Source organism: Coccidioides immitis, assembly GCF_000149335.2.
Source record: "Coccidioides immitis RS genomic scaffold supercont3.2, whole genome shotgun sequence".
Taxonomy (NCBI): Eukaryota; Fungi; Ascomycota; class Eurotiomycetes; order Onygenales; family Onygenaceae; genus Coccidioides; species Coccidioides immitis.
Genome location: NW_004504309.1, coordinates 1123052 through 1136968, shown reverse-complemented (window position 1 = coordinate 1136968; position 13917 = coordinate 1123052). Strand labels below are relative to the sequence as shown.

Here is a 13917-nt window from a genome sequence, read left to right as displayed (position 1 = left end):
AGAGTGTACGGAGTACTCCGTACAACATAATTAAATAAATAGTCCCTGTTTGTGGAGATAACAACCTAAACTTGCAGAAAGTGCTCAATCGGGTGCATTTTGACTGATATGGGGCTTTGGAGTGTGACATGTTCTTAAAAACGAGCTGAGTAGGTAGTCAACAACCGGCCGATATTGAATCTGCCAGTGTCCGAATCACCACCACCACCACTCACCGTCAATGTAGTCAAAAACCACTTAACGTTGGGTTTCATGTAGTTTGTGCCAGTCTAAGTGATTGCTCGCGATGCTCGTCAATCCCTATAGCTGATAACACGACCCTTGGTGAGCATGGCAATGTTTATGGTAGCCTTCGGTTGCTGAGGGATTTCACCCCCTCTCCTGATAGAGTATGATGATTTTACATTGATAATAGATAGGTTGTCAGCACCTCGCCGTCTATCACTTTAACATTCTTAATTAGTTAGGTATGGTCCAAAAACACCTGGGTGTTAACAAAGGATACCGACAATGCTTATCCAAAAGATTTTTACCAGCAATTATCGTTCACCGAGCCACCAACACCAAAAATCAACTTGATTTCCCACCATCCCAAACATATTAAACGCCAACGCATCAGGTCAAATGTCAAAAATACATATAATAATAATAGAGGCTAACAATACCATGTGGACAGCCTTATTTCCCGGGAATGTCGAGGACAAAACGGCGGTCGACGTCCATTTCTTTATCATCTTCCTCGCCTTCAAATTTCAGTCGATAGACGTCCTTTTTGGAGCCCATGACCTCAGCTCGATAGAAAGTGGTTGTATCTGGATATCGTGCGAGGACCTGCTTGCCAGGCGGAAATACGGGAAGAGATGTTCCAATCTGTGGAATCGGAATGAGAGAAGCAGCAGTTGTCCGGTAAACTGCGCCCTCCTCTCCATTTTCAATCGGCTCCGGATCCTGGACGTCATACCTAAGCAAAGGGTTAGAATAATTTTTTTTCTTTTTTTCCCTTTCGTAAGTCGATGCTGTAGATCGGCTTCTTACCGCTTCTTGTGCCCGTCCCCGGTAATGTTTTTGATGATGCACTGGATGCCTTCACCTTCAACGCCTTGCTGTTTCTTGTTATGCTTGAAGACCACCTCAGCGCCAACGAACAGTTGCCCTCCTTTCTCAGCGGCGGTGCCCTTGGTGCCCTTGATGCCTTCGGTGACTTCATCACCTTTAGCAGATTCGCGGGTTTGGGCGCTCGACACGCTTGCACTTCGCTGGGCACTGCTCTTGAGGCGGTTTAGCTTTTCGGAAACGGGACCCGTACTGGGCCCTGGGGAATCCGGAATACCGTTGTCAAGGTCGGTTTTCCTCTTCCGGGGTTTCCCAGAGGCTGCACGACTGTGGGGATCGGCTTCCGACGCTGAGCGCAAGGCCATGAGGATTTCCACATTCTTGATAACATCTGCTGGCTCGTTTGTGAGTATGTCTTTCTCTTCTTCGGCCAGCTTCATCATCTCGCGGTGCCACTTGTCGAGTTGGTCAATTTCATCCATGCTCGGCTCTTCCCACCAAGAGTTAGTCGCCGAGTAAAATTAGAGTAGAATAATGATTAAAGCAGCAGAGCGACATCCTTTGCTTCTCAGTAAAGAGGGGTCGAATACACGAGCAATGAGGAACCGCCCCCGGGGAGCACAAGGGAGGAAAAAAAAGGAAGACGGATGTAGCGAGATACGGGAGACGAGGCGAAGACTCAGCAATACTCTGAACAGCGACTTACTACTACCGTTCTTCCCAATCTTTTCGTTCAAGGCCCCAATATTCTGGCTGAGCACCTTTTGCCGATCATTTTTCTCCTTCGCCTTGGTCAGGTCGGCGACGATCTTGTTCCACATATCGATCTCCTCGTTGGCGGCCTGGCCATTGTCCCTGGCGGCGCCTCGTGGTCGGTTTCGCGACATTTCTATCTCATATGCTTCCCATCTATGCCCTTTGTCATAGACGATGGCAGGCTTCTTGCTGCGAGTGCTCAGCGCAAGAGGGGTGTGAAGTCCTGCAGGCTCCTCCGGTGGTTCCTTTAAGCGAGAAGCAGCCTCTGGAGTGACACGAACATCGCTACTCCGGTGTGTCTCTTGAGCCCTTTTGTCTTGCTTCTGCCTGCGGGGAAGCTTTGACGTCGAGGTCGATGACGATGTCGCTCCGGAACCGAGACCACCCACCCCAAGCTCGGGCACCCGGCGGACCGTGGATCCGGTGGCTGGGGAGACAGCACTGCTCGGTGCACGGGCCGACCCAGTGCTTCTGTCGCCGAGTGCTGGCGGCGCCACATCTCCGCTTCTCTGATTGGCCATCTGCCGGTGCGGGCTTAGGGCTGCACGTGAATCAGGGGTTTGATCAAGTTTGGTTACGGTGTGTTGGGGGTGAACAAAGTGTTAGCGCGGGGTTGACCTGGGTATCACCGAGATGCTTTGAAGCTCGCCCCCTTGATCAAAACTAAAGAGTTGCAGAATCAGGAGAGCAAAGTGGTGGTTACAACCCTCTATATAACTAGTTAATTCTGCTTTCCATTCATCTTTGGTTGTAAATAACACTCAGAATGCAGGTGCCACTCTTTAGGTTGCAGTGCGGTGAGTTTGTCCAGCTGTTTGCTATGAGTTGCTTGAGAACTGCCGTCAGCTTACACACTATTTTGCACGCTTTTAGGAGTGAACAGCTACGACTGGGGTACGTATAGAGAACCCAGAAATTTTCTGACGATTACCAATTGCTCAATCCCTCTCTGTCTAGGGAAACTTGGAAATGAATCCGCTGCTGCACAGTTTGCTGCCGCCTCTGCTGCTGCTGACTTCTCCGTCCAAAATGATAAACCCTACGCTGAGGTCTGCTTTACTTGCTCTCTAGTTTTACCGGGATTTATGTAGTGTGCTGATTGATATTTCCTTGAACCAGCTGTGGATGGGGACTCATCCTTCTCTCCCCTCCAAAGACTTAGAAACCGACCGGACGCTCCTGGATCTTGTCCAGTCAAATCAAGCTTTGTTAGGCCCAGAGATATACGAGAAATACAGCGGAAAGCTTCCTTTCCTATTCAAAGTTCTGTCTATCCGAAAAGCTCTCAGTATTCAAGCGCACCCCAACAAGGAGCTCGCTGAAGTGTTGCATAAGCGCGACCCCAAGAATTATCCTGGTCAGTCTTTAACCCCCCCCGAGTCCTCCTGGAGACTGTGTGAACGAGCACCTAAACTTGGATTTTGTTAGATGACAACCATAAACCTGAAATGACCATCGCTATTACTCCATTTGAAGGACTGTGTGGTTTCCGTCCCTTGGCTGAAATTGTTCATTTCCTTCGAACGGTCAAACCATTCCGCGAACTGGTCGGCGAGAAGGCAGCGCAGGATTTTGAAGCAGCCGTAGAGGGTGATGACACCGACGTGAACGACAAGAACAAGGCAGCTTTACGGGCTCTCTTTACAACCTTGATGCAATCGTCCCCGGACGCTATCAAAGACGCAACAAAGAAGCTTGTTGATAGCGCTCAAGGATCACCCGACACGTTTGCCGTATCCGAAGCCTCGCCGTCTACGAATCCCAGTGACCCGGCCGAAATGGCAGCGCTTGTTGTCAGGCTCAATGGCCAATTTCCAGACGACATTGGGCTTTTCGTTCTCTTTTTCCTCAATTTCATCAAGCTTGGCCCCGGAGAGGCTATGTTCCTCAAGGCCGACGACATTCATGCCTATATCAGTGGAGACATCATTGAATGCATGGCTTCTTCCGACAATGTCGTCCGTGCCGGTTTTACTCCAAAGTTCAAGGATGTGTCGACGCTGACCAGCATGCTTACCTACTCATACGCGCCGATTGAGGAACAGAAAATGCATCCTACAGAATATCCATACGCGACACTTAATACGGTTTCATACACGAGCGGATCGTCGGCGATGCTCTATGATCCACCGATCGAGGAGTTCAGCGTGATCAAAACCGACCTGAACGCCGCTGGTGCTAAAGTGACCTTCGAGCCTATTAGCGGACCAAGCGTCATCATCTGCACCAGTGGCACTGGGCGCATCCGGATTGGAGATGCCAAGTGTGTCGATGTAAAGCCGGGCTATGTTTTCTTCGTCGGGGCCACAGCAGAATGCGTGATTGAGAATACCGGGGAGGAAGGGAAAGACGTTCCAATGATTACCTTCAAGGCGTTTTGTGAGATCGGTCCGTAGGATCTGATGAAGACGGAGGCGCTTGAGACCAAGGGTTTGACTATGGTCTCCGATGCGCTCCGATGCTGGCTATGACGTGATGATGATTTTTTTTCTTTAACGATACATCTATCCTTATAATAACGAATCTTGCACAGAACGATGAAAAAGAATGTACGCAGCTCTACTTAGATTGCCAGACACGGCGATATACAATACTTAATATGACCTATCCCAAAACAAAGTAACGGCTCTCGATGTCCAAAATTGTTACATGTCGCTCTTCTAGCCATGGCCTTGAGCGCGGCGCCTGCAGGTCTGGGCACCCGTCCACGGACGGTGCGGGCGGCGCTACAAAAGTCCGGGCCAAGAAATTGAACTGCCTGAGTCGCGGCCGCTGACACCCAACTTGCCGAGGATCAGCACGAACCCAAGAGAAATTAACTATGTAGCTTCATATTTCCCCGGCTCCGGAGTACAGGGCAACAAATGCTGGTTACACGGCAGGATACGGTCAGGGTTCCCTTGGTCTACGCATGTCACTCTCGGTGACATCCAGCGTAGGTGGCGCCCAGTGCGAGCTCCCCTTGGAAGGCTTGGGTTTTGATCGCAGCCAGTTTTGTTTGTTGTCGTATCTCGGCTATCCAGCTAGGCGGCCCCTCTGGGTGAAAGAGTCTCGGCCCCAAAAATGATGGGTGTTTTTGGGAAAGATTCTACTTGGCTCCCTCTTGGAACCAATTTCCGGAGTCACATCCCTTTGTAAATACCGAAATGAGCGGATCCATGCTCATGGCGCTATTATCATTGCGGGGGAGCGCTTAAAGAGCACTTTCGTCGTTTAATGCAGAAGATGGGCCTCTTTCTTCCTTCTTCTGACCTATTGCTTTCTCTTACTTGCCCGTTGACGAAAGAAACCATCTTTGATAGATATCTTATTCCTTGGTCAAGAATTACCACCTTATTTGGCTTACGCGGACATAGGCCACCGGGAATTAACTAACTAGCTACAAAAAGTCGCCATGGCTAACACTTTTCCTCCGAAGCTCACTGTGCTCGAGAAGCTTGATTTGATCCCTGCAAACATTTCTCTCGTCGCAACCGCGATCTACGCAGCCATTACTGGTATATTCCGAGGGCAAAAAGGGGCCAAGTCGTATATGAAACACATTAACTATGCTGTTATTCGCAAGATGTTGCAGCGGCTTTCCACTAGACAAAATCAGTATGTCGGTCGTTTGAGTTGGATATTTGGCGCGTGTTATCTGATCGGCTACTGACAAACGGACGTCAAAGAGCAACAAATCCTTCAACAAGTGGTGCTTATGAAATATTTGCGAGGCAGAACAAGATCGAAGCCCAAACCGTGCAATTAAATTATGGTGGCTTGGGCCATTGGCTTGGGAATAAGGATGCAAAAAATGTCCTTGTCTATTATCATGGTAAGTTAAAACAGCCACACGCGAATTCGCAGCTTAAGTTGCTTGCTTTCACATCATGCTAATGCCCCTTTTCTTTACCCAGGCGGTGGATTTGCCATCTCAGCCGGTACCGCATACTTTCAGGTATTAAAGGGAATAATGGAGGAGCTCAACGCTGCAGGGAAAGATATTGCTATCTTTGTACTCACGTATACTCTCGCACCACATGCCGTATACCCAACACAGGTGAAACAAGCGGTTGAAGCCCTCCGCCACGTCATTCAAGCAGGCCACGATCCTTCAAATGTTGTCATCGGAGGTGATTCTGCTGGTGGAAATCTCACACTCGCGGTCCTCTCCCACATCTCACACCCGCATAAGGATATTAAGCCGCTGGAAATCTCATGTCCGCTAGCTGGTGCATTCACGATTGCCCCGTGGGTTTCATTTTCCCAGGATTTCCCTTCCGTTAAGGAGAATGCGCTTAAGGACATCATCATGCCTGAGCTTGCCGAAAGATGGAGCTCAAGTTACCTTGCAGGCCAAGAGACAGACAATTATAACCAGCCACTTCTTGCCCCAGCGGAATGGTGGAAGGACATCAAGGCAAGAGATTTACTCATCGTTGCGGGCTCTGACGAAATCCTGCTTTCTTGTATCGAGGAATTTGTTGAGAAGTTGAAGGTACGCACATCCCCTTTCACATTCTTCGATCCGGTATCTCTACTTCTTTGTTCCTTTTGGAAGCCAGTATTTGAACCGAGGGGAAGCCGCTGCTAACTCATAGTGCTGGAAATATAGTCTGTGCTTCCAAATGTCACATATATTGTTGGCCAAGATGAACCTCACGTCGCACCTTTCATTTACCTAATGCTCGGCGACAAATCTACAACCCAGCAAGACGGTGGATTGCGGACGTGGCTCTCGTCGCGTCTCTAAAATGATACAAGATACCCCTCTGTTGCCGGTTCGTTGATCGCGGTTGTTTACGCTTTGCTATAGTCGCAAGACATTGAACAAGTGAGTTCGGGCTGGTTCTTTTGTTGTATATAATTGCGTAATTTTGATTTGACTTCAAATCATTGCTTCTTCCCTGTTAGCCTCTGGATGCATCAGAAAATCTAAGGGGCGAAATTATCTCGCCATCTGCGTGTATTACGCTGCTTATCCAGGTTCTAAACGAGGTCATCCATGCTCCGACACACTTCAAGCGGTATCAGTATAATCGAACCAGCTTTGCTTGCCTCTTTATTTCGCCGTCGGTATTTCTTTCACCAACTAAGTTGCAGCACATTGTAAACTAGGTACTCCATAAACTTCGATTGAAGGAAAGTAATTGACATCTGTTTTCGTCCATCGATTCTGGCCTTTGGAATAATGAACCTTCAGCATTTCACTATGGGTCCAAAGTACGGAGTACTCCGTAGCTAAGACTCAGTTGGCGATCACAAGGAAACTGCTACTGGTGCATTCCGTACAAAATCATCCAAAGGACAAGCTTCAATTGTAGTCAATGGTCATTCTGCTTGGTTGACATCCCGTTCTGGCGCGGAAAAGTCGCGCTGTGGTGATTGCAGCTGTGCCACGGGGTACAGGGTTGAATGTGTTGGAAAAGTCCGAACAGTGGTGGAAATTAACTACTTACTTAAACTACAAACTTTCCACCCAACCACGCGACGACGCGTTCTGCCCCGGTCCAACTAGACTGCATTCAACGATGAGCTGAACACAATGCCTAGGTGCGATCACGGAGTTCCCTCCATAGCTTCTGGGATGCTAATGTCTTTTGTTCTAGGGAGATAATCACCATCCAGGCCGGCCAATGCGGCAATAACAGTATGTTACCTCCGACCCTGGACCGATATGTTTGCAGGTCCTTGACTCGACCTCGACCTGTGTCCCTCGAAGCAGCTCGGACCCGGGCTATCGAAGCACCTTTCGGAGCTTCTTAAACTGACCGCTTATTGTTATAGTTGGCGTACAATTTTGGCAACAACTATGCCTTGAACATGGAATCAACCAGGACGGAAACCTAGAGGAGTTCGCTACTGAAGGAGGGGATCGCAAAGATGTTTTCTTCTATCAGGTATGGGAATGACATGAAGCCGATCTTCGTTGTTCTCAATATATTGACTGGCATGTTCTGTAGAGCGACGACACTCGATACATCCCTCGCGCAATCCTCCTCGACCTCGAGCCTAGGGTACGCAGCTTAAACCCTGGAAAGATGGGACTTGATCAGGGTCAACCGGACTAATTTGGCCTTGTTGTGATACAGGTCCTCAATTCCATACAAACCGGTTCGTATAGCAATATATACAACCCGGAGAACTTTTTTGTTGGGAAGCAAGGTATTGGAGCCGGGAACAACTGGGCAGCGGGGTACTCTACCGGAGAAACCGTGCATGAGGAAGTTTTCGACATGATAGATAGGGAGGCAGATGGAAGTGATTCCTTAGAAGTGCGTATAAAACGCCCTGAAGTAGTTCCAAGCCTCTGCTTACAAGACGAACAGGGATTTATGCTCCTACACTCCATCGCGGGAGGAACGGGTTCTGGTCTCGGGAGCTTTCTCCTTGAGCGAATGAATGACAGATTTCCGAAGAAATTGATCCACACTTACTCCGTTTTCCCTGATACCCAAGCCGCAGATGTTGTTGTCAATCCTTATAATAGTTTGCTAGCTATGAGGAGATTGACGCAGAATGCGGACTCTGTGGTACGTTGGGAGGCCTCTGCTGCTAATTTGTAGATGCTTACTTTCTCCCCAGGTGGTACTTGATAACGGCGCTCTGTCTAGGATTGCAGCGGACAGACTCCATGTTCAAGAACCCTCCTTCCAACAAACTAACCAATTGGTGAGTCTTTAGGATCGCTATTTAGCCGTCGTCACTTGTTTGCTGACGACAATCAGGTCTCTACTGTAATGTCGGCATCTACGACTACCCTACGTTATCCAGGTTATATGCACAATGACCTTGGCAGCGTCGTCGCTTCTCTCATTCCCATCCCAAGGTCCCATTTCCTTATAACCTCTTATACGCCATTCACCGGGGATAATGTTGAACAAGCAAAGACGGTTCGCAAGACCACTGTTCTCGACGTTATGCGTCGATTGCTTCAACCTAAAAACCGCATGGTTTCAATAAACCCCAGCAAATCAAGTTGCTACATCAGCATCCTCAACATCATCCAGGGTGAAGCAGACCAAACTGACGTGCACAAATCTTTGCTCCGTATTCGTGAACGGCGTCTTGCCTCCTTCATTCCATGGGGCCCTGCCAGTATCCAGGTCGCGATTCCGAAAAAGTCTCCATACCTTCCCAACACCCATCGTGTTAGCGGTTTGATGCTTGCAAACCATACTTCTGTTGCAACCTTGTTCAAGAGGATCGTAAGTCAATACGATAGACTACGAAAGCGCAATGCGTTCTTAGAGGCATACAAAAAAGAAGCGCCATTTGCGGATGGATTAGGCGAGTTCGACGAAGCCAGAGCTGTGGTTATGGATCTGGTAGGGGAGTACGAGGCTGCAGAAAAGGAAGATTATCTGGATGGTGGAGGTGTAGGCGCAGAAGAGGGCTAGGTTTACCCCAATTGTTGTTTTCTATCCTGCACTTCATCTGTCTTTCCACCATTTCGGCCTACGTACGACTTTATGAGAATAATGAGAATCCAGCAAGAATATAGTTTTCCTTTCGCAAGGCTCTGTAGCAACTTAATATTCCAAACTTGATCTTACATTTGACCCGGATCTATGATGATTGCGGGGTAACGAGCAGGGTTGCTGCGTGGAAGATGACATCAGTGGAACCAGAACAATACCTGTCACCGGACGATTTACTATATAAAGTGCGACAAGACGGGACGGAAGTTACCATCCATCAAGTTCAGAAAAAACAATTTTTACTCCATTACATATTAGCATTTTTACTCAAGGTATACTTATGTCCCACTTAGAGCTCATTCCAAGAACAAGAAGTGATGCTAATGTTGCTCCTCTAAGGCACAGGACTTCCATTAGACAAAGCATGGCTGATAAAGGAGAACAATTTCCGGGCAGCCAGCAGCCTGGTCCGTCAAACCACAGCTTTCAACGATTATCCGTTCCCGTTGTATCTAACTGCAACTTCTAGGTGACACCAAGAACACCGCCGAGAGACTGTCTGAGAGCACGAAGTCCGGATCTGAGGGCGCCAAGCAGAAGGCCCAGGGAGTCATGGACCAAGCCAAGGAGACCGCTAGCAAAGCGACCGAGTCGATGTCCAAGTCCATGGGAATGGGTGGTGGTAAGTGATAAATGGCGTGGTACCAAAAATACGGCGCTGATAGCTTGTAAAGAACAGAAGTAAACGCTTCATGCCGTATCAACTGTTCTTCTTTTGGACGCTCGTTTCGTCAAGGATGCTGGTGCTCGTTGGTGGAGATACGGCCTAGCTCAATGTCGAATAATGGAATAAGATGGTTAATACCGTTATCTGAAGTAAAAGTTCCTGGTGCTCCCTTGCTTCCTTATATGTAGCATATAGTAGTGTCTCCGAAGCTTTTCAACGGGGTCATGGACCTCGAAATATGACCAGGCCACGAGGCAACATATGGGAAACATGAAGAGCCAGTATATTAATATCTTGATATATCTCGCTCATGATTGGGTATCAATTCAACAATGGCTGTATCATCACGTCGCTTTTAGATGCGACTCTATACGAAAAAAAACGCTTTGAAATGCAAAGGTGTCTCTATGACGAGATGGAATGCGCCCCCGGAATCAGCGATGGGATCCTCCGCCTCCACTAACCCCACTAACGGAAACGTCCTGCACGACGCATAGGAGATATCTCCGGTCCGGAATGATAATAACCTCGTGGATTTTCGTCCTCAGCCGGAGTAATTTGACTTCGTCCTCGTCTTCACGATCGTTTCCAGCTTCCTTATCTTGGTTTTCTCGCCTCCCTGTGTCGGTTTCCATGTCCATTCCGTTTCCTTGCAAACCTTGAGCTCCATAATCTGGCTCGTTGTTATTCGCCTTGGCCGATGGACCGGATAAGACTGCGCTTAATGCTGACGCTGATGAAACAAAGGCGTAGATGTGCGATGCTAACGTCTCTGCCTCACTGGGTTTATACGGGGCGTTGGGTATGGATGTACTTGATACTGCTGTTGCTTCCCCATCTATCGACGGCGCAGTCGGTGTCTCTTCTGTGGACGAGAGCACTTCTGGCCCTGGCGTCGGATTTAAGCTGGTAATCGGACTTGATTGCGGAGCTAATTTGCCTGTGACTTGGATGATGGACCCATCCTTTCGTGATAGTATCAATGTCGATTGCACGCTCGGGCGAGATGTAAGATGAGCAAGTTGGGCAGCGACATGCTGGGGAATTTGAGAAGCCTGCAATGTGGTGTCAGCCAAAAGGAGATCAGCTTTGGAAGGGGTACGACCCCTGGTCGACTAACTGGTATCGTTTCGGTCATATTTGAGCTTTCAGGAGGGTTTGAAGGTGATGCCAGGGGGGAGTGCTAATGTCCTGTGGATCCCGACGTAAAGAACGTGAAATATAATCAAGTTGGCATATTGTGCCTGCCGGGTCTCATTCTCCAAAGAAACCCGGCCGCCTGGGGTCGCGAATGGTGTTGCTGACTCATCAAAAATTTCCGTTGCTGATGAGCATCGCGAACTTTTTACGAAAGAGGATCAAATATTGCCGTGAAATACATAAACACAAAATTCACAATGGGCTCCAGCCAAAAAAGGAAGAAGGAGAAGAAAAAGGACTTTCAGGTAAGCTGCATTGACTCCCCATCGCACTTTCAGCTCATACTAACTAGGGCGCATTAGAAACCAAAACTGAAAGTCGGCAAAGAGAAGCCCAAAGCTTCGAATTTTACAGACACGAGTTTCAAATCCAAATGTACGGACCCCGCTGCAAATGATGACTGCATCTATTTTCAACCTTGCTTATTCTTTAACTGCAGCTATCGTTCTCAACCAACAGTCTCTCTCCACAATCGCACCCTCTGCAACGTCGCAGTTTTCTCATTCTCTCTCACTTCTGAACTCCAAGTCAGATACCCAGCGGAAAGAGTCGCTGGCTAACTTAACGACTGCAATTGTTTCTCGTCCAGTCAACTCACCATTGCCCCAGCCTGTCAGTGTGATGTTGCCATCATTGCTTCCGTTGATCTTAGATGGTAGCAACGGGGTGCGGTCCCAGCTGCTAAAGCTGCTAAGAGCGCTTCCAGGGACAGACATTGAAGGCTATGCATCATTATTGCTCCCATATATCCGTGCGGGAATGACACATCTTGCCGCTGGTATCCGGCTCTCCGCGATAGAGATACTTTCCTGGCTGCTATCGGTTGCAGCCCAAGAAGTTGTCTCCTGTGCCGGAGGATGGGTTAAAACTCTCAACTGCTTCCTCTCGGTTCTTGGCTGGCATACAGAAGAGTCCGCAAAATGGTCTTCAAACAGAGCATCGTTTGGAAAAGCTGGTAGCGACGGGAAACCAATAGCTACAATACTACAGACCTTCGCCGATTTTCTGCGTGCCGGAATTTGTGCTTTAGATTCGACGGATGGGGCGGAACAAGGCGATAATAACTTGTCCAGTGTTCCCTTTCCCCTTTTCCATACATCACAACATCTTTTGCCTACGAAGTCCTCTGCCTTTGCTTATCTCAACCTATTTGGCCGACCAAAGGATGAGGAGGGAGAAATGTATGAGTCTCGTGAAGATAGATTGAGAATCTTTGTTGAGAGATTCAAGCAACCAGTGCAACGAGGAATCGACACAGCCAAGAAAGATGGCGGTGAAATCGGACGTGCTTCAGCTAGTGTCAGCAAGGTTCTGAAGGAATCTAGAAATCAGCAAGCTCCATCATGATGAACTCAGACAAGGGGGCTAGTCTGTTGGTAGAAATTTTAAAGTCAGCTGGATGACTTTTTTCGTGGGCTTCACAATGGATTGGCCGGTTTAATCACGATGTCTCGACGTTGTTGGCTGAACCAATATAGCTCCAATCCAGTCTCAGGTTCGAACATGTGTGCTTATGCATCGGGACCTTATTGTGAAAAAAACAACACGAGGTTGGCCTTGACAACCCGCAACCATGAGTCTCCTAAACCGAAATAAGGGGTGAATTTTACCTGGGGGAAAGGCTAGGGGCCAGCAAGCAAGCAAACCGTGCTCGGGATTTGGAAAAAAAACCGAAACTCAGATACCATTTCGGCGTTAAATCCGCCCCCACCAGGCATACAACCACATATCATGGCTCTGACTTCCTTGGGCTCTACGGGCTCTATATTCAACCTCTTAGTCTGCAGATGGGGATGAAGAAAATCCTCTCCCTTCTGTAATCATTTCATGCTATTAGTTGTATATCACACGATGTTGGTTCAAGCAAGCATAGCTCGAGGAACCTCGTTGCTTCATTCGTTTCGAGGTTTGCTCAATGTGTGCACCAATATCATGTCCCATGAGACTTCCGAGCGAAAAGGATGACTCGCAAGCGCACTTTCTCTGTGTCTGGAAGAGGAAAAGCGTCAATGCAACAGCCGCAAACATCGACAGTCCGCCCAGCGAGACCCAACGCCATCGAGTGACACCGCACGCCATTAAACATTGAAAACTACCCCGAATATCTTGATAGCAAACAACTTCTCACTGAATTACGTTTTCCCCTTAAAGCTAAAATGTCTTACAATGTTTACCGTGTGTCCTCTGCCGGTATGCCGCGCGATCACCACGCTATTTTCATCGAAACAAACAACCCCGCCATCGGTTGCGGCCATATCTATCAGGTCACTGGCAATATCCAGGGTGGCATGCTGTATGAAGACAAGCCTACGGCTTTCCCACCGGAACACGATCCATCCTTTCTAGGGAAAGTTCTTATTGGCACTGTCGAGGCAGCAATGCATCCAGATACGTTCAGGAGGGTTTGCTACAGTGTATCACCCCCAACAAAGCAATTTGAAGGCCCGCATCGGCTGTTTCCGCAAGAGCCGATTAGGCGTTGCCAGGAATGGACTTCTGAGACCATAGACGCACTGACCGATGCCGGTATCTTGAAGCGATAGTTGGCGGCATTGCTCGGTGCTCTCCATAAAGCGGCGCAGTAATTTCATTATGTGGTAGTTTGGGTTCTTGATGATAGCTCAGGATCTTAGACTCGGTACGGAGAGTACGAGGTCGATGATGATAATTCGTATAACTCTGCGGAACAACGACTATGGGAAAGCTATTCTCAAATACCTTCACGACATCGAGGTGCTCCTTAAGAGCTTTTGCAAGGGGGATGTGCAAAATATCCATATC

The 13917-nt window shown here is 48.4% G+C and overlaps 8 protein-coding genes across 8 annotated transcripts; 6 read left to right on the top strand and 2 right to left on the bottom strand.

Moving 5' to 3' along the window:
- Positions 1–120: 120 nt before the first annotated feature.
- Positions 121–2330, bottom strand: CIMG_05889 (SAGA complex component; the record flags this gene model as incomplete). The annotated part of the gene is made up of 4 exons (XM_001241992.2): positions 121–444; positions 510–961; positions 1036–1543; positions 1760–2330. 3 exons carry the CDS (start codon positions 2328–2330, stop codon positions 679–681), a joined length of 1362 nt encoding a protein of 453 aa, XP_001241993.1. The 3' UTR covers positions 121–444; positions 510–678.
- A 123-nt stretch (positions 2331–2453) lies between these two features.
- Positions 2454–4429, top strand: CIMG_05888 (mannose-6-phosphate isomerase). Its single transcript, XM_001241991.2, has 5 exons — positions 2454–2606; positions 2683–2703; positions 2767–2858; positions 2929–3166; positions 3238–4429. The coding sequence occupies exons 1-5, from the start codon at positions 2576–2578 to the stop codon at positions 4203–4205; spliced, it is 1350 nt and encodes a 449-aa protein (XP_001241992.2). The 5' UTR covers positions 2454–2575; the 3' UTR covers positions 4206–4429.
- Positions 4430–4638: 209 nt separating this feature from the next.
- Positions 4639–6541, top strand: CIMG_05887 (alpha/beta hydrolase fold protein; the record flags this gene model as incomplete). The annotated part of the gene is made up of 4 exons (XM_001241990.2): positions 4639–5406; positions 5478–5623; positions 5706–6286; positions 6404–6541. The coding sequence occupies exons 1-4, from the start codon at positions 5204–5206 to the stop codon at positions 6539–6541; spliced, it is 1068 nt and encodes a 355-aa protein (XP_001241991.2). The 5' UTR covers positions 4639–5203.
- A 785-nt stretch (positions 6542–7326) lies between these two features.
- CIMG_05886 (tubulin gamma chain) lies at positions 7327–9317 on the top strand. Its single transcript, XM_001241989.2, has 8 exons — positions 7327–7341; positions 7398–7438; positions 7576–7688; positions 7752–7805; positions 7881–8063; positions 8118–8321; positions 8374–8460; positions 8517–9317. The coding sequence occupies exons 1-8, from the start codon at positions 7334–7336 to the stop codon at positions 9186–9188; spliced, it is 1362 nt and encodes a 453-aa protein (XP_001241990.1). The 5' UTR covers positions 7327–7333; the 3' UTR covers positions 9189–9317.
- A 178-nt stretch (positions 9318–9495) lies between these two features.
- Positions 9496–10091, top strand: CIMG_11628 (uncharacterized protein). The gene is made up of 4 exons (XM_012358622.1): positions 9496–9541; positions 9609–9676; positions 9739–9891; positions 9944–10091. The coding sequence occupies exons 2-4, from the start codon at positions 9634–9636 to the stop codon at positions 9952–9954; spliced, it is 207 nt and encodes a 68-aa protein (XP_012214045.1). The 5' UTR covers positions 9496–9541; positions 9609–9633; the 3' UTR covers positions 9955–10091.
- On the bottom strand, positions 10047–11171 carry CIMG_05885 (uncharacterized protein). Its single transcript, XM_001241988.2, has 2 exons — positions 11057–11171; positions 10047–10991 (listed from the first exon to the last, which is right to left on the bottom strand). The coding sequence occupies exons 1-2, from the start codon at positions 11072–11074 to the stop codon at positions 10371–10373; spliced, it is 639 nt and encodes a 212-aa protein (XP_001241989.1). The 5' UTR covers positions 11075–11171; the 3' UTR covers positions 10047–10370.
- Positions 11172–11320: 149 nt separating this feature from the next.
- On the top strand, positions 11321–12483 carry CIMG_05884 (rRNA processing protein Ipi1; the record flags this gene model as incomplete). Its single annotated transcript, XM_001241987.2, has 3 exons — positions 11321–11381; positions 11439–11511; positions 11576–12483. Exons 1-3 carry the CDS (start codon positions 11334–11336, stop codon positions 12481–12483), a joined length of 1029 nt encoding a protein of 342 aa, XP_001241988.2. The 5' UTR covers positions 11321–11333.
- An 809-nt stretch (positions 12484–13292) lies between these two features.
- Positions 13293–13679, top strand: CIMG_05883 (uncharacterized protein; the record flags this gene model as incomplete). Its single annotated transcript, XM_001241986.2, has 1 exon — positions 13293–13679. One exon carries the CDS (start codon positions 13293–13295, stop codon positions 13677–13679), a length of 387 nt encoding a protein of 128 aa, XP_001241987.2.
- Positions 13680–13917: the final 238 nt, after the last annotated feature.